The 25858-nt window shown below is 41.9% G+C and overlaps 1 protein-coding gene across 1 annotated transcript in view; it reads left to right on the forward strand.

Moving 5' to 3' along the window:
• CACNA1C (calcium channel, voltage-dependent, L type, alpha 1C subunit) overlaps positions 1 to 25858 on the forward strand; it is a 779292-nt gene that overhangs the window by 494507 nt on the left and 258927 nt on the right. Inside the window, exon 11 of the mRNA XM_006862777.1 lies at positions 23547 to 23705. Coding sequence (XP_006862839.1) covers positions 23547 to 23705 — 159 coding nt within the window. The remainder of the gene's footprint in view (positions 1 to 23546; positions 23706 to 25858) is intronic.

Genomic DNA, 25858 nt, shown 5'->3' on the forward strand with positions numbered 1-25858 from the left:
CTCTTCTGTATGATGGAGGAACACTGCAGGTTTCTGGTCAGGGCAGTGCTGCGAGATGGAGGCAGCATTTTTGGATGAGGAATGAAGGACTGATATGCAGAGTAGGTTTGGGATGGAGCGGATAGAACAGGAAACCCAGTGTAGCAATCCAGGCAGGAGACTATAAAGGTACCAGTGGTTGTAGTGGGAAGAACAATGATGAGAGATGCTGAGAAGGAAGAATTATCTGCACTTGGTGAAGAAGTAAGCAAGACTGACGGCCAGCTTTTGAGCTTTGTGGGAACTGGTTTTAAGTTTTGATTTCCTGACCATAAGGAGGTGGAAGAACAACCTAGTAGAAATATCTAGTAAGCTTATGGAGAAACATGACTTGAACTCAAGGTAGAGGGCAGAAGAATTTATTGGACTCATCTATGTAATGGTGACCACTGAACCTCTAGGAACAGTGAAGTGAAAGGACTTCTGGAGAGAGAGAATTTAAAGACAGAAAGAGAGCTTACAGAGAGCCACCAAAGGGAAGAAGACTAACTGAATGAAAAGACAGGAAGAAATTTCACCCAGTGATCAGTTCCCATGTTCATTTTTCTGGAAGCCGTTTTCTGATTCTACCAGGTTAAGTTAGCCTCTCTCCTTTATTCTTCCATAGTTCTATGGACATAATCCTGAGGAATTTGGCAATTAACTGTTTTCTCTCTCTCCCTCTAGCTGAAAGCTCCTCAGGGCTGGGGACTTTATCTTTTTCATTGATAAATGTGTAGAAATGTTGTTGTTAAGTACTGTCAAGTCAGTTCTGATTCATAGCAACCCTGTATAGGATTTCCAGGGAGCAGCAGCTGGTGGGTTTGAACTACGAACCTTGTGGTTATCAGCCCGACATAAAAGGAATTCATAAGGCAGGAAGGTGAGCAGCAGGGGAGAAGAAGGCATTATGGAGTTGTAGGAGAACTAACGGGGATAGAAGACGAGAGTTTCAAAGACAAGAGAATAATCAATAGTGTCAAATAGATCAAAGAAAAGGATGAGCAAGGCAAAGGCACTGGATTGGCCAGTCAAAGGTCATAAGTCACTTTGAGGATACAAGCCTGGTAAGAGTAGTCATGATAAAGGCCCCACTGTCACGAGGGAGAATGAATGTAGAGCGGTTCATACCTATGAAGTTGCAGCATTGGACTGCAGTCACCAGAGCCCCTTCCATAACTCTAGTGCATAGCTTTTATTGCTGCTGGAAGGAGATACCCTGGCATGTATCACAAAGGCTCCCCGGTCGTTCAGCGTAAATATATGTCTCTGTCTGGGCCTCTGTAGTGATCTTCATAAATAACTCTGTAGTACCCTCACACCAGTAGTTGTTGTAACCGTTAAGTCGGCTCCAACTAATGGTGACCTTACTAGCGTGTGACATTTTCTGCATCCACCATTTAGATCATATACATTACCGATTATACAAATTACCTGACAAGAGTGATGGGCCAGAATCAACCCTTACAGAGAGAATCCAGCAACTGCTTGTGCTGTAACAGAAATGCCACACGTTTGTCATTGTTATTACAGAACTGTGAGAAAGTAAATGTTCTTTAAATTCATCCACTGGGTGGTATTGCTGTTGTTAAGTACTGTCGAACGACCCTCTGTGTGGTGCTGTAGGATAAGCACTGCACTGCTAACCACAAGACTGATGGTTCCAACCCACCAGTCTCTTCTTGGAAACCCTATGCAGGGTCGCTATGAGTCAGAGATGACTCAACAGCAGTACCACAATGCAAACAGCAAACATTTACTTTCTCACAGTTCTGTAGGGTAAACGTCCATACCAGGATCTTCACGTGACATCTGCCTGTGCCTCTGGCTCTATTCTGCCCTTTTTATAACTCACACATGATTAGGTTTAGGGCATACCCTATAGTAATACTGCTGTTCATTAGTATCACAGAGAAAGCCCTATTTCCAAATCGTATTACATCCACAAGTTTGTTATTGCTGTTAGGTGCAACCCATAGCAATCCAATGTACAACAGAATGAAACACTGCCCGGTCCTGTACCATTCTCACATCAGTCATCCCTGTGTTTGAACCCATTGTACAGCTCATTGAGGGTCTTCCTTGTTTTCACTGACCCTTTAACTTACCAAGCATGATGTCTTTCTTTAGGAACTGTTCTCTCCTGATAACATGCCTAAAGTACAGGAGACAAAGTCTCAGCAGCCTCACTTCTAAGGAGCGTTCTGACTGTACTTCTTGGAAAAGAGATTTGTTCGTTCTTCTGGCAGTGCATGATTATCTTTAATATTCCTCGCCAGTTCTTCCGTCTTCTTTATTTGTTGTAGGAGTCAGGATCCCAATACATATATTGTATTATGTTGTTATTAAGTGTTGTGAAGTCGGTTCTGACCCATAGCAACCCTGTATAGGGTTTCCGAGGAGCATCTGGTGAGTTTGAACTGCCAACCTGTAGTTACTTCTTCCGTAATACATATACTAGGAAGATGGAGATATAATTCAATCTGTAACACTTCTTAAGAACATCTCCAACCCTTTGGCAGCCTCAGTGACCAGTGTGCATGCTCTGAGGACTAGCACTGGGGAGCTTATTAGAAATGCATAACTCAGGCCTTACTTCAGCTGTACTGTCTTATAATCTGTATTTGTACAGAATCCCCAGGTGTCTCATGTGTTTATTCACAGCTCCAAGGTTCCACTGACATCCTGGCCAGTAATAATTCAATGCTACTGTTCTATTCCCGTAAAGATTTACACCCTTGGAAACCTTGTACAGGGTCGCTATGGGTCGGAACCGACTCGACGGCACTTAACAACAACAACAACTGTTGTTAAGTACTGTTGAGTTGGTTCCTACTCATAGTGACCCTGTATAGTGTTTCTGAAGAGTAGCTGGTGGGTTTAAACTGCTGACCTTGTGGTTTGCAGTCCATTGCTGATCCTACAGCATCTCACCAGGAGTCCAGTAATACAATGTTGTTGTTGTTAAGTGCCATCGAGTAGGTTCCAACCCAGAGAGACCCTGTATAGGGTTTCCAAGGAGTGGCTGGTGAGTTTGAACTTCACATTTACTGTGGCTTAGACATTGTTCAAAGTTCTTTCAATTCTCCCAACTTTTTTTAATCTTCACAAAAGTTTTATGAGCTAGGTCTCATTCTCATGCCCACTTCAAGGTCCAAGATCACATGGTAGGAAAATGGTGGAGCCAGATTCAAGAGGTCATATGGATTCAGGAATCCATGTTCTTTAGCCACTACACTGCTCTGCCTCTCCATCCTCCTACAGCTCAGCAGGTTCACAAAAAGAATTGGAACAGCTGTGTGTGGTGGCCTGCAGAAAGACCACTCATAAAAGCCCTCAAGAGAAAGAGCTTTCTGTAGTCTGTGTGTATCGACTTCTCGCCATTGTTGTTAAGTTCCGTCGAGTTGGTTTTGACTCAAAGCGGCCCTATTGGGTTTCTGAGGATCAGCGGATAAGTTTGAACTGCCGACCTTGTGGTTCAAACAGACCTTGTGGTCCAGTGCCACACCAGAATCCCCTCTGATAGTCTGCTGCCCAGGGTGAATTTAGAGAGAAGAAGTAACTAAAGAAGGAAAGCCTCATTCTTGAACCCCCTACCCCCTTCAAAGAGCATGCGCTTTATCTACAGTTCTCAAAGCAATGTCCAAGTCCGAGGTGAGTGAGGCCTGTGGACCGAGGAAGGACAGTTCACTTGAGCCCCTAGTTTGATGGAAATGTATTCCTTTCAGGTGGCATCCATTTCTGAGGTGATGAAACTCAATATTTGCTCACCATTTGCCTCTCTGATATTGTTTGAATTTGGTTACAAGTTTGTTGGAAAATACACATGGTATAACTCACTCAGGTTGGGCCAACCTCTCAGTCATCATTCAACTAATAAGTATTCAGTTTGTTTTTTCTCCCACCTTCTTAGGGGAAGAGGACAACAAGCTTCAATCCTGGTGTGGTTTTCTAAAATCACTGAAGGGGACCATAGAGGTTGGCCTTGCCCTGACTCCTACCCTAATCCTAGATATAGGAATATGTCTTCTTATTGATCACCCTGAGACATTGCAGGGTCCTGAGTCAGCAGAGAAACCTACAGTAACTTCACTGTGGAACATACTGACTGTGTCAGGAGTGGAGCCCATCACGTTTTCAAATAATTTTTTTAGGGCTTGAGGTTAACATTTATTTTCATTAAAGCTTTCTGTAATGGCTGCATTTTATGTGACGCCACAACTGTTGTATTCTGTTGGATTGAGCCCATCAGAGATGAGTTTTTCAGACTCATAGCAACCCTGTAGGGTTTCTGAGACTGTAAATCTTTACAGGAGCAGACAGCTTCATCTTTTTCCAACTACCACCAGAAAAGTAAAGGATTTGTGGTCTCATTCTTTTCCTTTGTGTGTTCACTCTTAAAATGGGGATGATTTCTTCCGTTTTACAAATGAGGAAGTTGTCAGGAGAGCCTTTCTTATGTGCTTCCTGAATTGTTTTCCCTGAAAGTAAAAGTGATTACTGCTCCTTCTCACTTCTAACAGAAGGAAAGAATTGGTCCTCAAATTTCCTTCCTCTTTTTAATAACTATAGTAAATTTATATTTAAGAAAGCATTTGCCACTTCAACATTTTTTGTGTATATAAGTCATTGACTCTAATTATGCTAGCTTTGTTGTACAACCATCACCAGTATCTGTTTCCAGTGTTTTTATCTCCCCCTGGTGTGGTGTTGCAGGTTAATGTGCTGGACTGCAAGGTCGGTTTGAACCACAAGGTCAGCAGTTCAAGCTCATCAGCCACTTCTTGGTGGAAACCCTATACAGGGTTGCTATGAGTCAGAACCTACTCGACAACACTTAACGAGAACAGAAACTCAGGAGACCTAATGTGGCACTGTAGGATGGGCACTGCACTGCTAAATGCAAGGACAGCAGTTCAAACTCACCAGCTTCTCCTTGGAAACACTATACAGGTGGTTATGAGTCGGACTGACGCAAAGGTACTTAACAACAACAACGGAAACTCAGTACTCCTTAAAGCAACTTTCCCATTCCTTTCTCCCTCCCGCCCCCAGTAACCACTCATCAACTTTGGTCTTTATATATTTGCCTATTCTAGATACATCATACAAGAGGATCGCATGATATTTGTCCTTTAGTGTTAGTGTGATGGTTTAATGGTTTATTCATGTGGTAGCATGTATCAGGACTGTATTTCTCTCTGTGGCCAAGTAATATTCCTTATGTGCATGAGGTGGCTTCAAAAAGTTTGTGGGGAAATGGAATTGTCCCACAGACTTCTGAAGTCCCCTCATGTATACCACATTTTGCTTATTCATTGGGCATTTAGATTGTTTTAACATTTTGCCTAAGGGTCTCTGATAGCATAGTGATTACGAGTTGGGATACTAAATTTAACGTCAGCAGTTTGAAACTACCAGCTTTTCTGTGGGAGAAAGATCAGGCGTTCTGCTCCCATAAAGATTTTCATCCTCGGAAACTCTATTCAGGGTCTTTAAGAATAGGAGTCAACTCCACAGCCTACCAACAACAACCTTTTGGCTATTGTGAATCATGCTTCGGTGAACTTGGGTGTATCTGAGTCCCTGCTTGCAAGTCTTTGGGGTATATACCTAGGAGTGGAATTGCAGGGTCATGTGGTAACTCTCTCATATGGTATAACTTTTAAAGGAATCTCTAGACTGCTTTGTATAGTGGCTCCACAATTTTTCAGTCCCACCATCATTGGAGGATCCACTGATTTCCCCACAGCATCATAGCCAGCACTTGCTTTTCATTTCCTTTGATCATAACCATCCTAGTGGCTGTGAAGTGGAACAGTAGTGGAACGTGTGAGAACCGGAACTTGACAGGAATGCCTTGTTTGTTTTTCCAGGTCTTGCAAGTTTTCTATCTTTGACAGAGTGCAGTTTTACCACTTTCTATCCCTTGTTTTCATGGGAAATATTTTCATTTTCCTTCTCTGACAGTTTCTGCCTCATACAGGTTCCAGCTTTCACAGGTTTCATTGTATATTATGGTGCTGGTGGTATGCCATGGAGTCATTTCCGACTCATAGCGACCCTGTATAGGGTTTCCAAGGCTACAGATCTTTATGGGAGCAGAAAGCCTCATCTTTCTCCTGCAGAACAACTAGTAGTTTCGAACTGCTGACCTTGAGGTTAACAGTCTGACTCATAGCCACTTAGTTTTTATGTTATTGATTGATTTTAAATAAAATTTTTATTGTGTTTTTAGTGAAAGCTTACACAGAAAGTTTGGTTTGACATTTTCTACACATTACATTTTTTGCTCTGTGTCACCATTCTCTTTCATTGTATCTAGTTGTTCCACTCCCAGAACTCTAGTTTCCCTAACTTCTTACCATCTCATCATTGTTATAGAATAAATAGGAACCTTTTGTACTCATCAGATAGTTTTTCAGATGAGCACCATTTTGTGTTTCACTGTGCTTTTTTGCTAAAGGTGATCGCAGGGGGTAGTTTTGTTTCAGGGTTTAGAGTATATCTCAGGGCAATAATGTCAAGAGTCCTCTGGTCTCAGCTAGTCCAGTTAGTTTGGTTTGGTTATTTTTTTGTTTTTGTTTTTTTTAAGAATTTGAGCTTTGTGCTGTATTTCTCATCCATTATAACCCATGTGGTTTGGATTTGCATCTTACTAATGGACTCTTGGACTCCTAGTCTAGCACTGTGGGCTAAGGCTCCAGGCTGCAAAGCCATTTGAACTGCAAGGTCGGTGGTTCAAGCTCACCAGCTGCTCCTCGGAAACCCTATACAGGGTTGCTATGGGTCGGAACCAACTCAATGGCACTTAACAATAACAGTGACACATGTAGTGTCCTTTCATTTATTTAAGTCTTCTTTAATTTTGTTCAGTAATGTCTTATAGTTTTCAGTGTTTCATCTTCCTGCTTAAATCTACTCCTAGTTATTTTGTACTTGTAGATGCTATTATTAATGGCATTGTTTTCTTAATTTCCTCTTCAGGTTTCTCATTGCTGGTGTGTGCTTTCGTGTTGACCATGTATTCTATTGCTTTGCTGAATTTGTTTATTGGCTGTAGTTTCTTACAAGTTCTTGGGAGTTTTTACATATAGAATCATCTCATCTGCAAAAAGGGATAATTTCACGTTTGGATGTCTTGTGTTTCTTTTTCCTGCCTAGTTGCTCTGGTCTGGACTTCTAAAACAATATTAGAATAACAATAGTGAGAGCAGCGGGCATCCTTGTCTTGCTGCTTATTTTGAGGGAAAGCTCCCAGTCTTTCCCCATTGGGTATTATGCTATCTGTTTTAGAAATGTCTTTTATCAGATTGATGAATTATACTATCCTTAGCTAATGGATTGTTTTCAGCATAAGATGTTGAATTTTGTCAAATACCTTTTCTGCCCAGTAATTCCTTTTAAGAGGCAGAACAAAGCTGAGGAAAAAGTATAAGGCAGTCAGACAGAGCCATGGCTCTCTCCCCACTGTCTAGGCAACTCTCATTATGTGGAATTTGCCTGGACCCATCCATCTGCCCAGTCACCTTCTGGATCTGCTTTAACATTCAGTCTGAAGGTCATATGTTACTTCTTGAGGATGACTTTCTCCACTCTGTATACTAAAGAAGAGCTCTGATGATACCTAGTTCTAGTCTTTTAACAGAGTTTGTAATTATACTTGTATATTGCTTGTGTGGTTGTTTGATTAATGTTTTGCTTTTACTACAAATTCTGTGAAGGCAAGGACTATGGACTTCTTATTTACTACTGTATCAGAACAGCTCAATAAATATCTTTGAATTAGTATAAGTTAAGGCCTTGAGTTGTTAGGTGATTTCAAAGTGTTCTTCCTGTGCTGACAAACTTTGGATGCATCTATTTAAAAACTTGTGCCTCAAAAACCCTCAGCTGGCTCCAAACTTTTCTTTTTCTGGCTCAGTGATTCTCAGCATTTTTTGCCCTTATAGATTCATTATCAAGTTTTCTTGATTGCTTTTATTGCTTTCCTAACGCCTGGCTGAAACCATGGAGTCTGAGTTGTTAGGAACAGGAAATGCACATTCCTAAGTATCAACAAAAAAAAGCTATGAGTCAACGTGGAAACTGAACAATGAAATTAAACTAACATTAGCAAAAGTCTCCAATTTTTGAATCTTGGATTACTTCTCCCTTCCTCCATCCCCTCATTTTACCCCAGATGACTTAAAAGTTGGAATGAAGAAGAGGGACTATTTGGATAGCATTTATATAAAAAGAACAGAGCCCTTAAGTACACTGCTGGATCAGACAGCACCTCTGTACATTACCTTTCAATCCCACTCAGTTTTCCTTGTTTTATCTTCTCAGAATCGTGCTCAAAAAGTCAATTTCAAGCTCCCTCCTGTCATTACCCCTGGGGCTCTGAAGTGATGAAGTATTCATCACTGAAACAGGGCTTGGTGAGACCCTCTTTTATAAACCAGAAGAGTGTGTGATCTATCCTCAGGCTAACATCCAGCATGGTTGACTGTATCAGGCTATGGAAGTAACAACTTCAGCCAGCATGGCCATTTACAGGCTAATCTCAACACTTCCTTTAAGAAAGATGCTCCATTTTGCTTTCTATAGCCAATGATTTCTCTTGATTTTTTTTTTTAAATAACCTCAGGATCATTTATATATGCCAATCTTCTAAAGCCTTTCTGAATTTGAAATTTTCAAGTTGCATCTCAGAAGGAAGACAGGCCTCTTACACCATCTCCATAGAAGGTCTTATTGACAGTCGGGCATCTTGGGATGTTTCGTTTCACCATGAAGAGGTCACCTGGCATGGACTATAAATTAGGAGAGACTTGATTTCTAGCTTATATGTTGCTTCATTACCTGTGTGGAACCCTATGTTCCAATTTTTCCAATATAGTGCTCAAATCAGATAATCTAATTGGAGGCTTTCTGTCCCATGAAGCGGCTGAGTGAGTCTGAATCACCTGTATTTTACTTAGCAACTGAGCACCTAACCTTCGTGCCACCAGGACTCCATATCCTGATTTGTTGTTGTTGTTGTCATGTGCCATGGACTCGGTTCCGACTCATAGCGACCCTGTACAGGGTTTCCGAGGCTGTAAATCTTTACAGGAGCAGAAAGCCTCATCTTACTCCCACAGAACAGCTGGTAGTTTCGAACTACTGACCATGAGATTAGCAGCCGAATTCTTAACCACTGCGTTACCAGAGCTCCTTTTATTAAGGCTAGGAAAATAGACTCATCATTGGTGTAAGTTGATAACAATCTGTGTCCATAGGCCCAGTAGCTCTAGCAGGTGCACTTTACCTCTAGTCACATGAGCAGCCAGCCCTGAAAAGGAGCCCAGCAGTTGCTTATGAACCGTAAGCATGGTCCATCAGAAGACAGCATATACAATAACAAAAAAAAAAAATCATAACACTATAGTGTGGGGTTTATAATGTATGTATGTGTTTTCCAAATCAGAACTTGAACTGTTTCTGGGACAACTCTAAGCTAGTCTCAAGAAGAAACTATTAAACATCCCAACGTGGAGAGTCAAATTCTAGCTAATGGGCTGTTCTTGTTGTTGAAGTGCCATCAAGTCGGTTCGGACTTAGAGCAACCCTGTATAGGGTTTTCCAAGGAGTGGCTGGTGGGTTTGAACCACTGACCTCATGGTTAGAAATTCAGTGTTTATTCTACAGCACCACACCAGGACTCCTGGAGAGAAGGATTCTGGCCCTGTGCCTTTGCTACCTGGCCTGGAATCTGCCCTCCCAGGTGGCCATGATGAAAGGAGACAGAACCTGGAAGTTCTTCCTCCAAGTCTGGCCATGGAAACATCTGGATTCTCTGGGAAGCAGGGACGAGGCTCTCCCTCCTTCTCAGCAAATGTGGTAGGCATTTATTCCTGCTTTACCGACTCTGATGTTGGAAGTTGGCAGACACCCTCTCAGGGCCACAGGGAAGCATTTAGCACAGTATCAAAGCACAGTGGCTCAGGGCCAGACCACCCAGTGCTGAAACTCACACCACTACTTACTAGTGATGTAAATGGGCAGGTAAGTTCATTTTCAGGGGCTCACTTTTCTCATCTTCAAAATATGGTTAATAACAGTACCTACTTCATGAGGTCGTTACCAGGAGGAAATGAAATCGTTTAAGTAGCCTGTTTAGATCTGCACCCATCCATGACAATTCTTTAGAAGATATTAAAGGGCTTGTACGTGGCTTTGGTTGCACAGAGAAATGCTTGGTCAGATATCTAAATGTTTGGTCAGATATCCAAACTTCCACCAAGGAATCTCTTCAAGGAGCGTACTCAGGCAATACTTGAATACCTGTAAGGGTAGAGAACCCACTACCTCTTATATCACCCCACTTCATCTTCAGATAGGTCTGTTCCATGGACAGTTTTTATTTGCAGTGAATCTAAATCTTTCCCAGATACTTCTTGGTTGGTCCTAGTTTCATCCATTGTGTCATACAGATTTCGTCTAACCCCTCTTTCTGAAAACGTGAAAAGCGTTGACATTGCCCTCCCTATCTGTGGTTTTTCCCCAATCTGTGAGTCTTGTCTTTTCCTGACAAAATACCTATTGTTGTTGTTAAGTGCTGTCGAGTCAGTTCTGACCCATAAAGACCCTGCATAGGGTTTCCATGCAGGAGACATTGTGGTTCAACCAGACTTTACAGTCCAGCGCATTAACCCTCAGCGCCACACCAGGACTCCAAAATACCTACAGTTTCTTCTAATGACAGTTGAATGAGGTGGTCTCCATTCCCTTCTATGTCGGTTTCTGTCTTTGGAAGGTACCCTGTGTATTTACAAATGTATTTTAGCTGGTGTTCACTGAGTTCATGGTATGTGCCTGAGATACATGGTAAGTTAGGGAACTCTCAGTGAAGCAGGGAATACCATTCTAGGCAAGGGGAACAATGGATTGCAGTAGGCAAATCTGCTGTATAAGACCTCTTTAAAGTGTTAAAGAGCAAAGCTGGCAGTTTGAGAACTGAGGTGCTCCTGACCCAGTAGCTTCATATGCATGTGAAAGTTGGATAATGAATAAGGAAGACCACTATAGAAGCATACTGAAAGTACCATAGACTGCCTACCAGAAGGACAAGCAAATCATGTTAGAAGAAGTACAGCCAGAATGATCCTTAGAAACCCAAATGGCAAGACTTTGTCTCTCATATTTTTCACTTGTTATCAGGAGGGACTAGTCCCTGTAGAAGGGTATCATGTTTGATAAAGTCAAGAGTCAGCGTGAAAGAGGAAGACCCCCAAAGAGATGAATTGACAAAGTGCCAGCTCAAATGTAACAACAATTGTGAAGTTTTTGAAGGACTGGTCAGTGTTTTGTTCTGTTGTCCATAAGGTTCTCACTATGAGTCAGCACCAATTTGGTGACAGCTAACAAAGATATAGACTGGGAACCATATGAGACAAACTGGAGAAGGAGACAGGTGAGTTTTACCTGTAAGTGACAGGGAGGATTTTCAACATGAAAGTGGCAGGTTGCAATAAAATCACTCTTACTGAAACATGTTGTTGTTGTTAAGTGTTATCGAGACCAACTCATAGCAATCCTATTAAGTGTTTCTGAGGAGCAGCTGATGGGTTTGAACTGCCAATCTTGTGATTAACAGTTTGGTGCTTATCCTGTATAGCCACCACAGTAATTCCATAACTTTTAGAGTGGCAAATTTTAAAAAGTAGTGAGACCAGTTAACAGAATGATGAATACCATGGAATAAAGAGTAGGAAAATAAATTATGGACCAAAATGTCCACAAAACATACCAAAATGATAATAGTAGTGTGATGAAGTTTGGTTTCTGTTTTGTTTTTTATTTTGTTGCCCTGTGTTTTCTCATTTCTCTGTAACAAGCATTTCCAAATTTTCTGTAATAATTTCTACATGTTTTGTATTAATTATATAGCAAAAATCCAACAGTCATCTGTCAGTTTGTTGTACTGTGGTGGCTTGTATGTTGCTGTGATTCTAGAAACTATGCCAAGGGTATTATAAATACCAGTAGGATCACCCACAGTGGACAGATCTCAGCTGAGTTTCCAGATGAAGACAGAGTAGGAAGAAGGAGAGACTGACTGCTTTCAAATATTTAGTAACTGAAAACTTTATGATAGCAGTGGAACACTGTCAGCAACAGAATACTGACTACTGAAACATGATGAAGAGCATCAGGATATTGTCAGATACTGTGCCAGAAGATGAGCCCCTCAGATTGGAAGGCACTCAAAATACGAATGGGGAAGAGCTGCCTCCTCAAAGTAGAGGTGACTGTGATGACGAGACTGGAGTAAAGTTTTTGGGACCTTCACGTACTGGTTGGGCACATCTCAAAATGAAGAAAAACAGCTATAAACATCCATTAATAATTGGAACATGGAATATACAAAGGAAAAATGGAAATTATCAAAAATGAAATGGAATATTTAAATATCGATATCCTAGGCAAAGGCTTTCAATTGTGTGGATCATGACAAGCTATGGACAACATTATAGAGTATAAGTATTGTGGAACACTTAATTGTACTCATGAGGAACCTGTACATAGACCAAGAGGCAGTTGTTCGGACAGAACAAGGGAATACCGAATGGTTTAAAATTAGGAAAGGTGTGCACCAGGGTTGTATTCTTTTACCATACTTATTCAATCTGTATGCTGAGCAAATAATCCGAGAAGCTGGGTTCTATGAAGAAAAACTTGGCATCAGGATTGGAGGAAGACTCATTAACAACCCGCGATATGCAGATAATACAACCTTGCTTGCTGAAAGTGAAGAGGACTTAAAACCTTTACTTATGAAGATCAAAGAGCACAGCCTTTGGTATGGATTACATCTCAATGTAAAGAAAACAAATATCCTCACCACTGGACCAATAAACAACATTCTTATCAACGGAGAAAAGCTGTCAAGGACTTCATTCTTCTTGGATCAACTATCAACTCTCACAGAAGCAGCAGTCAAGAAACCACACAGCATATTGCGTTAGGCAAATCTGCTGCACAAGACCTTTTTAAAGTGTTGAAGAGCAAAGCTGTCAGTTTGAAGACTAAGGTATGCCTGACCAAAGCCTTGGTATTTTCAATAACCTCATATGCATGCAAAAGCTGGACAGTAAAAAGGGAAGACCATAGAAGAATTGATGAATTTGAGTTATGTTGTTGGAGAATATTAAAAGTATCATGGACTGCCAAAATAAAAAACAAACCAATCTGTGTTGGAAGAAGTACAGCCAGAGTGCTCCTTGGAATCCAGAATGGCCAAACTTTGCCTCTCAGACCTTGAACATATTATCAGGAGGGACCAGTCATTGGAGAAGGATATCATATTTGGTAAATTGGCAGGTAAGAGAAAAAGAGCAAGACCCCCAACAAGATGGATTGACACAGTGGCAGTAGCGATGGGCTCAGGCATAGCAACAATTGTGATGTTGGCCCAGGACCGGGCAGTGCTTTGTTTTGTTTTGCATAGGGTCACTATGAGTTGGTACCAATTCGATGGCACTTAACAATAATGACATTATGATATGGTATGGTATTGGCCATTTTGAATCTGACATTGTTTTACTGTAAGGAATGACAAATTAAAGAGGAATGACATTGCATTTATCATCAAAAAGAACATATCAAAATCTGGCTTGAAGTACAACACTGTCTGTGATAGGACAATAGTCATACGCATACATGGAAGACCAGCTAATATCACGATTATTCATATTTACACACTAACTACTACAGTCAGTGATGATGAAATTGAAGCATTCTACCAACTTCTTCAGTCTGAAATTGATGAAACATGCGATCAAGATGAATTGATAATTACTGGCAATTATAATGTAAAGGATAGAAACAAAGAGGAAGGATCAATAGTTGGAAAATATGGCCTTTGTGATAGAAACTATGCTAGAGATAGAATTTTGAAAGATCAATGACTTTCTTCACTGTAAATGCCTTTTTAAAATAACATAAAAGTCAACTATGCACATGAACCTAGCCAGATGGAATACACAGAAATCAAATTAACTACATCTGTCAAAAGAGTAGTGGAAAAACTCCATAACATCAGCCAAAACAAGGCCAGGGGCAGACTGTGGAACAGACCATCAATTTCTCATATACAAGTTCAAGCTGAAGCTGAAAAAAATTAAAACAAGTCCACAAGAGCCAACGTATGACCTTGAACATATCCTACCTGAATTTAGAGATCATCTGAAGAGCAGCTTTGATGCATTAAACAGTAAAAACTGAAGACCAGAGAGTTATAGGATGACATCAAGGACATCATACAAGAAAGTAAAAGGTCATTAAGAAGACAAAAAAGTAGGAAAAGACCAAAATGCGTGTCAGGAGGCTCTGAACCTTTCTCTCCAGTGAAGAGACACTAAAGCAAATGTAAGAAGTGAGGAGGTAAATGAGCTGAACAGAAAATTTCAAAGGGCAGCTTGAGAAGACAAAGTCAAGTATGATAACGAAATGTGCAAAGACCTGGAGTTAGAAAACCAAAGGGAAGAACATGCTCAGCATTTATCTAACTAAGGGAACTGAATGAAAAATTCAAGCCTCTACTTGTAATAGTGAAGGATTCTGTGAGCCGTGCTGTGGCGCTGCAGGTTAATGCACTGGACTGCAAAGTTGGTTTGAACCACAAGGTGAGCAGTTCAAGCTCACAAGCTGCTCCTCAGAAACCCTATAGAGGGTCGCTATGGGTCAGAACTGACTTGACGGCACTTAGCAAAAACAACCATGGGTAAAATATTGAATGATGCAGAAAGTATCAAAAGGAGAGGGAAGCAATATGCAGTCACTGTACCAAAATGAAATAGTCCATGTTCAGTCATTTCAGAGGTAGCATGTGATCAAGAGCCAATGACACTGAAGGAAGAAGTCCATGGTGCATTGAAGGGAAATTGAAGAAGAATGGCATAGTGCACGATACCAGGAATTCATGAAATACACATTGAAATCTTTCAACAGACTGATGCAGCACTGGAGGAGCTCACTCATCTATGCCAAAAAATTTGGAAGACAATTACCTGTCCAACTGATTGGAAGAAATCCATATGAGTGCCTATTCCAAAGAGAGGTGACCCAACGGGATGTGGAAATCATAGGGCAATATCATTATTATCATCGCATGCAAGTAAAATTTTGCTAAAGACCATACAAAATGGCTGCAAGCATACATTGACAAAGAACTGCCAGAGGTTCAAGCTGGACTCAAAAGAGGACATAGAATGAGGGATATCATTGCTAACATCAGATGGATCTTGGCTGAAAGCAGAAAATGCCAGAAAGATGTTTACCTGTGCTTTATTGGCTACACAAAGCATTTTCGATTGTATGGACAGCATTGCGTAGATTGAGTATTCCGGAGCACTTAATTGTGCCCTTGAGGACCTGTATTTTGTCATGTGTTGGAAGAAGTGAAGCCAGAATGCTCCTTGGAAGCCATGATGGCCAGACTTTGTCTCTCATACTTCAGACATATTAACAAGAAGGACCAGTCCCTGGAGAAGGATATCTTGTTTATTAGTAAAGTGGAGGATCATCTTCTTTGGGTGCTTCCTGCAATCACAGTTTTCCCCATAGAGTCCTTCAGTGTTTCAAGTTGAGGCTTGAATTTTTCTTCAGTAAATGAGGGACTAAAAGTTTTGCTCCATCCACATCACTGAGGTCAGCTCTCTTTTGAGGAGGCTGCTCTTCCCCAGTCATATTTTGAGTGCTTTCCAACCTGAGGGGCTCATCTTCTGATACTATATCTGTTTTGCTGCCATTCACAAGATTTTCAGTGGGTAAACATTCAGAGGTAGTTGGCCTCTCCTTCTTCCTAGTCTGTCTTAGTCCAGAACTCTGTGGAAACCTGCCTACCATGGGTGACTGTGCTGGTATTTTAAAATACCGGTGATATAAATTCCAGCATCACAGCAACACACAAGCCTCGTAGTATGACAAACTGAGAGAGGAGTGTTGAGAGTCTCCACTTAAAATACGTGTCATGTTTCTTGTCTCCAGTTACTGGGGAGACAAGCTGCTCACACAGAGATGATGAGGACCGCTCGGTGTTTTAATCGGCTACTCACAACACTTGAGCTTGCTGTAATAGCAGTAAAGGGGGGGAAAAAAATCACATATAAGGAGGCCTGTGCAGTTCAAATGTATTGATCAAGGGTCAACTGTACTTGAAAATCCAAGTAGCAGGACTGGGTAACTTGTAACTTGGCAACTCCATGAGGGAGGAGTCTGGGAAATCAGTTCTTAGTCATAGGTGCTCAAGTAGGTGGCCTGGCCATCAATCAAGATAGGGACATGAGGGACAAAGCATTATTTAGGAGTCCTGATGGTATCACAAACAGCTGAAATGAACCCCATAGGCTCCTTTGGCCTCTGTTTGCCCTCTTTATAACCCACACAGCGACCTAATTCTGCAAGTCTCAGAAACTCACCTGTCCATTCTATTCCTATCTGCCAAGTAGATTCCACTTCAGCAAAGTCTGTTAAAACTGTGATAGCAATAGCATTGATTTAAAGTTGTAAATGTTGTCATTCCTTTGATAAATATTTACTGAATGTCTGCCATGGAATTAGCACCAAGGTAGGCTTAGACATAAAACAGTGAGTAAAACAGACACAGCATCCACCTTCACAAAATTCAGTTTAATGTGAGAAATGGGTATCATTTGTTTTTTTTAATCACCTTGCCCCACTGCCATTGAGTCAGTGACCACTCATAGTGACCCTGAACAGGATTTCCATAAGGCTGCAATCTTTATGGGAGCAGAAAGCCTCATCTGTCTCCCACAGAGCAGTTGGTGGGTCTGAACTGCTGACCTTGTTGTTAGTAGTCCAGTGCTTATCTTATGGTGCCAACATTGTTGTTGTTGTTAGGTGCCATCGAGTTGGAACCGACTCATAACAACCTTATGTACAGCAGAACAAAACACAGCCCAATCCTGGGCCAACCTCACTACTGTTGCCATGCTTAAGTCCATCGACCCTGCCATTTGGCCAGTCCATCTCCTTGGGGGTCTTCCTCTTTTTCTCTGACCCTCCACTTTACCAAACATGATATCCTTCTCCAGCGACTCGTCCCTCCTGATAATATGTCCGAAGTATGAGAGATGAAATTTGGCCATCCTGGCCTCCAAGAAGCACTCTGGCTACACTTCTTCCAAAACAGATGAATTGGTTTTTTTGACAGCCCATGGCACTTTCAATATTCTCCTCCAACACCATTAACTCAAAAGCATCAATTCCTCTGTGATCTTCCTTATTCACTGTCCAGCTTTTGCATGCATATGAGGTTATTGAAAATACCATGGCTTGGTTCAGGCACACCTTTAGTCCTCAAGCTGAGATCTTTGCTCTTCAACACTTTAAAAAGGTTTTGTGCAGTAGATTTGCCTAATGCAATATGTCATTTGATTTCTTGACTGCTGCTTCTGTGAGAGTTGATAGTTGATCCAAGAAGAATGAAGTCCTTGACAACTTCAATCTTTTCTCTGTTGATAAGAATGTTGTTTATTGATCCAGTGGTGAGGATATTTGTTTTCTTTACATTGAGATGTAATCCATACTGAAGGCTGTGCTCTTTGATCTTCATAAGTAAATGTTTCAAGTCCTCTTCACTTTCAGCGATCAAGGTTGTCTCATCTGCATATCACAGGTTATTAATGAGTCTTCCTCCAATCCTGATGCCACGTTTTTCTTCATATAACCCAGTTTCTCGGATTATTTGCTCAGCATACAGATTGAATAAGTATGGTAAAAGAATACAGCCTTGTCGCACACCTTTCTTAATTTTAAACCATTCAGCGTTCCCATGTTCTGTTGGAACAACTGCCTCTTGGTCCAGGTACAGATTCCTCATGAGCACAATTAAGTATTCCGGAATATTCATACTTCGCAATGTTGTCCATAGCTTGTCATGATCCACACAATCGAAAGCTTTGGCATAGTCAATAAAGCACAGGTAAACATCTTTCTGGTATTCTCTGCTTTCAGCCAAGATCCATTGGACATCAGCAGTGATATCCCTCATTCCATGGCCTCTTCTGAATCTGGCTTGAACCTCTGGAAGTTCTCTATCAATGTATGATTGTAGCCGTTTCTGTATTACCTTTAGTAAAACTTTACTCACATGGCCCACTAGGGCTTTTTGAAATCACCTGGCTGAGTATATAACTTCCAACTGAGCTTAAGCCAAAGGAAAGTGGGGAGGCGGGGGGAGCTAGTTCTAAGTTGGCAGAAAATAAAGGAACCTTCTTTGATTTGGGGCTTGGATGAAGAAGGAGCCTTGGGTAATTGAGCTGAAAGAATTAGGGGGAAAGTGTTCTAGTCTGACGAGCAAACACCATGTGTGTCAGGCCTGTGGTGGTAAGAAGTATGACTTATTTAAGTGTCTAAATTAAGGGCTGTTTAGATGGAGTAGGGGAAGAGGGGAGATTGAGGGGTGGGCTTCAGTGAATTGGTAGGCAGCCTGCAGGACCTTGTGGGACGTGAAGAATTCTGGTCTTTATCATAAAAGCCAAAATCCAGTTGCCATCAAGTCGATTCTAACTCATGGCCACCCCTTGTGTGTCAGAGTAGAATTGTGCTCCATAGGAGTTTCACTGACTGGTTTTTCAGAAGTACATCACCAGGCCTTTCTTCTGAGGTACATCTGAGTGGACTTGTACCTCCAAACTTTCATTAGTAGCTCAGGGAGGCAGGGCTTGATGGCGGCTAGGGTGGAGGTGCAGTGAATTCGCCGTCGGCAATAACACAGAATACCAGGCAAAGCAGATCCAGGACAGAGCTCCAAAACTCGGAACCACAGAGATAGGAACATTTTGAAGATTTGAAGGCTTATAGATTGTGGAACTTGAAACTGAAGTGAAAAATCGTGTACTTTTGAATCTGCTGGTCTGGGCTCAGAGGCCTGGAGCCGACATCTTGGGCGAGACCAAATGGCAAGACCAAGCAGGGGAGCAGAAACAACATGGAAAAACACCGCAGGAACCTTGGAGCAAAGGTGGACAATATACTTTGTCAGTTTTGCTTTGTTCTGATTTTCTTTTTTTTTTTTTTTTTTTATCTGGTCATTGGCATGCCCACTGCTTGCCCACCTCCATTCTGGTGACTGGATGGGGAGCCTGAGCGAGTGAACACCCCCCCACACTCATCACTGGTGGGTTTTTCTGCCACACATGCGCACAGATACTCGGCCAAGAACAGGCCCTGAACTTTTTTTTGTTTGTTTGTGTGTCTTTTGTTTTGTTTTTTAATAGGGGAAAGTACCAGACAGGGCTGTAGCGAGGGAAAGAGAGTTTAAAAACAAAACAGGCTGAAAAGTAAATTAAAGCCTGAGGTATAGCATAACAACCAACACTGGCATCTTGAAATCTCTCAGGGAGCTTTGAAAGCAAGAAGCTGAAGAGAGGACGTTAAAGTCATACTCATATTAGGCTACAGATTTGTTTTTTTCTTCTCTCCCTCCTCTCTCTTTTCTATGATTATAGACTGCAGTATTCAGTCTAGTTTTTGTTGTTGCTGTTTTTTGTTTGTTTTTTCTCTTGTTTTATTTTTCCCGCTGGTGCTGTTTTGCTGTTATATGCTCCCCTTTCTACCTTTGGAGGACACTTTGTCTCCATATATTACACAAGAAGAGTCAGCAACTGCTGCCATATAGCCAAGCTACAATCACACTCTATAAAACACCAAACCCCAGGCAATAACCAATACCAACTACCATATACAGGGAAACAGACAACACCTGTGAAAGTTACTCTGTGTTAAACAATAAGAAGAGTGAAAAGGGAAGCCCACATCCTGATCACATTTTCCTGGAAGCAGTCAGAAAGCATGAAAAATACCAAAACACATACTCTATTAAGGCCACAGATAAACACTAAACATGTCCAAGAAGCAAAAGCAGATGACCATATCAGCACAGGTCCAGAATCAAGATAAAATGTCTGAGACAAACAACCTAGAGGTAGACCTGGATTCCATTCTGGAAGGAAGGCAGGCCTTGGAAATGCCTGAGAAGGAATTCAGAAAAATTATTATAAAATGTTTCAAAACACTTTACAATGGAGTTGAGAAAAATAAGGAAGAAGTCAGGAAAGTGCTACAGGAACAATCAAATAAGATAGATACAGCATTTGAAACTATTCAAAACCTACAGAAAGAGGTCCAAATGATCAATAACAGAATATCAGAAATAGACAATACTCTGAAAGGCAAAGGAGTAGAATAGATGAGATGGAAGGCAGAACCAGTGAACTGGAAGACAAATCTCTCAGTACCACTAAGATAGAACAAACACAAAAAAAGGATTAAAATATCTGAAGAAGGTCTAAGATTCATGTTGGACAATATGAAGAGGAATAACTTAAGAATTATCAGCATTCCAGAACAAGAAGAATCACACAAGTCCACAGAGGAAATAGTTGAAGAACTGCTGGAAGAAAATTTCTCTAACATCCTGAAAAGTGAAAAGATAAACATTCAAGAAGCTCAACAAACCCCAGGAAGAATAGACCCCAAAAGAAAATCACCAAGACATATCATAATCAAGCTCTCCAAAATCAAAGATAAGGAGACACTTCTGAAAGCAGCCAGGGAAAACAGAAGTGTCACATACAAAGGTAAGCAAGTCAGATTAAGTTCAGATCTCTCAGCAGAAACCATGCAAGCAAGAAGGCAATGGGGAGACATATATATATAAAACCCTGAAAACAAAATTGCCAACCAAGGATCCTTTATCCAGCAAAGCTATCAATCAAATATGAAGGTGTAATCAAAACATTCCAGTATAAACAGAAGCTAAGGGTTCTTTGCCAAAGCCAACCCTGCACTACAAAACACCCTAGACGGAGTTCTGTGGACTGAGAACCAAAAAGAACAGACAACAGCCAGAGATTGACATACATGGCAGAACCTCCCAGAATTAAGTCAAAAGAAGAAAGAGTTGAGAACAGAACAAAACTATAAGAACAAACTCAGAGAATCTGGGAGGTCAACCTATGATCAAAAGAAGTACAATGTAAAAGAAGGTAAACACATAGGAACAGAGATCCAGATGGAATAGACTGCACTAAATGGAGAGAAAAGTTAATGGACTATAAGGCAACCTCAAAGAAAATTAACACTTCACAACATAACAAGAGAATGGAAATCCAAGGAGAACATGGAAATATTAAAACTATGAGGAAACTCACAAGAAAGAACACAAAAGCATGAACTCAACAAAGGAAGATACACAGAACAAAGAAAGCAGCAACACCACAAAAAAACAAACATAATGGCAGCAATTAATCATTAGCAACTCAACATGGTAACTGCTGCAGTAGCCCGGGACACCTTCCGAAAAGCTGTTGTTGCTGTTGCTGTTCAGTGCCGTTGAGTTGGTTCCAACGGATAACAACCGTATGTAGGTTTTCCAAGGAACAGCTGGTGGGTTTGAACTGCCAGCCTTCGCAGTCCAGTGTTGATGCTACAGTGACACACCAGGAGTCCTCTCCTAAAAGCAGGGGAGGCAATTAAAAGTTTAAGCAGGCCTTTTTCACCAGAGGGCTGTGGACTTTGTGTACCCAACCCATGGTTTTCTTGCCATCTGAGGCTGTAGCCCTGAAGCTGCTCAGACAGTTCCCTCCCCCTTTCTGTGAGTAGCACTTAGAACTCTCTCCCACAAGCAGACACCTCTGGAAGTTGATCTGCAGTTCACAGTTTCCAACTTTCTCCGTGGCTTTGCATACTTTAACACTAATGTGTGTACAACTTACTAATTAATGGAATCATTTGGATCTGAAAACATCTTGTTCTAATGGGAGGCTGCAAAGCACTCTCATTAATTCACAGGTAAAATTAATCCAGCTTTTTCTCTTCTTCTATTTTTTTTTTTCTCACCCTAGCTTACCGTAATAGTTGGGGAGGATTCTTCTTATTAGCCTTGTGCAAACCACTCCCCCAGTAGCACAGACCACCAGTAACTGCCTCAGGCTCTGGTGAGAGGGTGACCCAGCTTTTGTTTACCCAGCACAAGGGCTAAGGTAGTAAATACAAAGGGGAAACACACTAATACACACAGAGAAGTGGAAAGCTTGGTGTCTGGAAAGAGAGACTATTGGAGAGACAGTTGAGTCAGATAAAGGCACAAAACATGACCCACGTTGAGTGTGATGCCAAAATGGGTATTCTGTTGCATATGTGTCAAAGGTGGCCCACAGGATGGTTTTCAGCACAACCAATATAGATGAAAGGAAAGAGAACCTGCCCCTTCTCTCCTCGAGTGTGAAGACTTGGCACATGTACTATTGAGAGTTTACAAGTGACTTTCTTGGGGATAAGCAGTAATTTGGGGAGTGACAACCACCTCTGTACCATTTGAAAATCAAGATTTGCAACATCCCCTTTAAATAATTAGTGTACTATTTATGGTGTAGTTGGGTTTATAAGTAAGTGGATCCTTCACCCAGTTGGACACCAGTGCGAGTCCATAGACTTTTGATGGTGGTGGTTATGTGCTGTGGCATCTGTTCCGGCTCATAGCGACCCTGTACAGGGTTTCCAAGGCTGTAAATCTTTATGGGAGCAGAAAGCCTCATCTTTCTCCTGCAGAACAGCTAGTAGTTTTGAACTGCTGACCTTAAGGTTCACAGCCTGATTCATAACCACTATACTACCAGAGCTCCTTTGGGGTATATTAATAAGACCTGTGTGCTTCCTGAGGGGTTCTCATGGAAGGCAGTGATGTTCTCCAGAGTCAACCTCCGCAGCAGAGTGACCTGGTGAGAGATCTATAGGGGAGAGATTCGCACTCACAGGATCCAGAGAAGGTGCTTTAAGAGCCATTTCCTCAGTCCACTCATGGAGGTCTGGGTGGTAAGGGTCTCCTTCCGCATTGGAAGTCCTGCCTTCTTGGATGACTAACTATGAGGCTGATCGATATTTTAGGGCAGATGGGTGAGCCACAGAGCTCCAGGAATCCAACTATGAGGAAAAGCTTGAGAGATAAGCAAGCCGTTGCATGGCTGTCGCTGGTCCAGATGCATTCTCGCTGTACTGAGAGGCTACCCTAGCAGTAAAGGATGCTGTGTTGTCTCTAAGATGGGCTATTAGAAAATTAGAGTGTTCTGGGTAAAAATAACTTGTTCTTTCCCTTGGAAGCACATCATCTGCTAGTCTTTTTATTTGGATGTGCCTCCAAGAAAGATCTGGTATCAGGCCAACCTAGATGTAGAGCCCTATTCTGTCACTCACTGGATTGCATGAGTACGACAAGCCTCAGTGTCCCCATCTGAAAAGTCAGGCATGCGTTACCTCACTTGTAGAGTTGTTGAGAAAACTACATGAGATTGTGGAAGTAGTTTCCTAAATAGCACTGGTTCATTAGGAGAGAAATGCCCATCAATTCCATTTTTAGGTGTTTTTCTCCACGCTCCTTCTACAAATCAATATACTTAACAAGCAATGCTGGCTCATTAAGCACCTCCCTGAATGCCATCACTGTTGTTACCACTGTGTCTCTTTTCTCAACACAGGTCTCCAGGTGGTTTTGAATTCCATTATCAAGGCCATGGTCCCCCTGCTGCATATTGCTCTGCTAGTGCTGTTTGTCATCATCATCTACGCCATCATCGGCCTGGAACTCTTCATGGGGAAGATGCATAAGACGTGCTACAACCAGGAGGGCATAGCAGGTAAGGCGAGGGTTCTGGGGCACACACTCACCAGGAAGTTAATCTCCTCACAGCGGCTTGTCTTGTGGCTGGGCGGTCAGTGGTGCCAGCAAAGTCCCCTTCAGCCACACATCCATGTTTCCAGCACCTGTGGCTAAGTGAGAAGCGGAGACTGATATTCTTATTTTTTTTCTCCTCTCTAATTTTTTTTCCACTAAAATGATCTCTATTGAAACAACAAAAGACAGACTTTGTCCAGCATTACTAAAAACTGCTTAAAAGAGCTGTGCAATTTGAATATCATTTAAAGAAGTAAGCATCTGTCTTTTGTCAATCTGTCACTTTTCAAGCCAAGCCTGAATATTTTAACTGAAGAATCAGAACGAAACTGGCACCTGTACGTAGATATCTCTGCTACGTTGGGACTGCTGGTTTGCCATGAAAAGTTCTTGCAGGCCTTACCCTCAACCATATTAGAGGTCCCTGCCCCAGGTCTCCTCCGCTCTTTCCCTTTGTTCCTGGAGACGCTCTGAAGGAATTAGCCTGTTGTAACAAAGGAAGGACTTCTATTGTACAGGCATGTGGTTCAGCGGATCCTTAGCCAGAGACAGAGCCCCATTTATAGGAAGGACCCTTGTTTATATAGTGTTTGGGTCTTTGAGGGGTTACAAAAGTGAGCAAAGGGAGGTGTGTGAGGCTCGCATTTGGTACTTCATGGGGGGGGGGGGGAGGGAGCAGCAAGCAAGCATGTAGGGAGTTTACAGAAGCAGAAGCAAGTAAGTTTTAATTGGGGGCTTTGTTATCTTCTTGGAGATGAGTCTGTACCAGGAGAAGTTTAGCTGTGATAATCTTGTGGGGCCTGAGGTGGTCTGTGGCTTAGTTCCTGGAATGTGGACCCAGTCCTTGAAATGAGATATGTACTCTGGGAGGAAGGGTGGGTGCTCAGTACCTGTTTCCACTGGTCTGCCTGCCTTAACTTTAGAGACTGAGGAGTCAGTGATAGCTCAATAGTAGAATCCTCACCTTCCATGCAGAAAACCCAGGTTTGATTCCCAGCCAGTGCACCTAATGTGCAACCAGTGTCCATCTGCCAGTGGAGGCTTGGGTGTTGCTACGATGCTGATTAGGTTTCATCAGAGTTCTCAGACGAAGACTAGGAAGAAAGGCCTGGAGATCTACTTCCAAAAGTCACCCAGTGAAAACCTATGGATCATGCCATCCTTTCTGCAGCCGATCATGGGCATGGTGCAGGATCAGGTAGCCCTCATTCCATTGTTCATGGGATCACCAGGCATCAGCAGCAGCTAACAACATCAATAGGCAGAAACCCTGGGGGTTGGAAGGGGCAGCATGGAATCATGTCTTTGCCAGGAGTGCAATGTCTTTTCCTCAAGGAGATTAACCTCTACCGCAGGACTGCTCAGTCCTTTCCTTTTTGAAACTTCTCTCTCCATGTTCTTTCCATAAATCAATAGGCTTAATAAGCAATGCTGGCTCATTAAGCACCTCCCTGAGATGCACTTGAGTTTTGGCTTGTAGGATATGCTACAAACTGCTGTCTTAAGTTGCTAAACTCTCAGCTTGACCTTTAAAAAAGAACATTTAAACAGAAATTGACAAGCCATTTAAACAGCCATAAAGTAGTTTAACAAGAAGAACTTGTTGAAAAAATAGCCCCCAAAGGGGTTAACAGCGTCAAATTTATGTGATTTATTTTTCTCAAATAGCATTTGAGTTTTTGGTCTCTTGATGGAGAGGGGAAGTGTTTGTCAGGGGCATTGAAAGGTACCTCATTTCTCTCCATCTATGGAGGCACAGTGGCTCCATACCATTAGCTCTGGACTGTGAACCACAAGAGCAGCGGTTCAAGCCCGCCATTCTCTGTCCGGGAAAAGACGAGGCTTTCTGCTCCCACAAAGATTTATAGCCTTGGCAACCCTATACGAGGTTGCTATGAGTCAGAACTGACTCCAGGGTACCTTTCAACACTGCTCAGTCTCATTCAGCCCAGGTATTAAATTTCATTTGACTCCTCTTGCTTTAGAGTGTTAGTTAAGACAGCATCTATGCAACAAGGAGTGAAACAGATTATTCATATTCAGAATCCCGAAGAGATTACCTGGTCTATGTGATCTTTTGGACTGTATCAGCTGGCTGGGTACTTAAATATTTCT

Source organism: Chrysochloris asiatica, unplaced genomic scaffold, assembly GCF_000296735.1.
Source record: "Chrysochloris asiatica unplaced genomic scaffold, ChrAsi1.0 scaffold00050, whole genome shotgun sequence".
NCBI lineage: Eukaryota > Metazoa > Chordata > Mammalia > Afrosoricida > Chrysochloridae > Chrysochloris > Chrysochloris asiatica.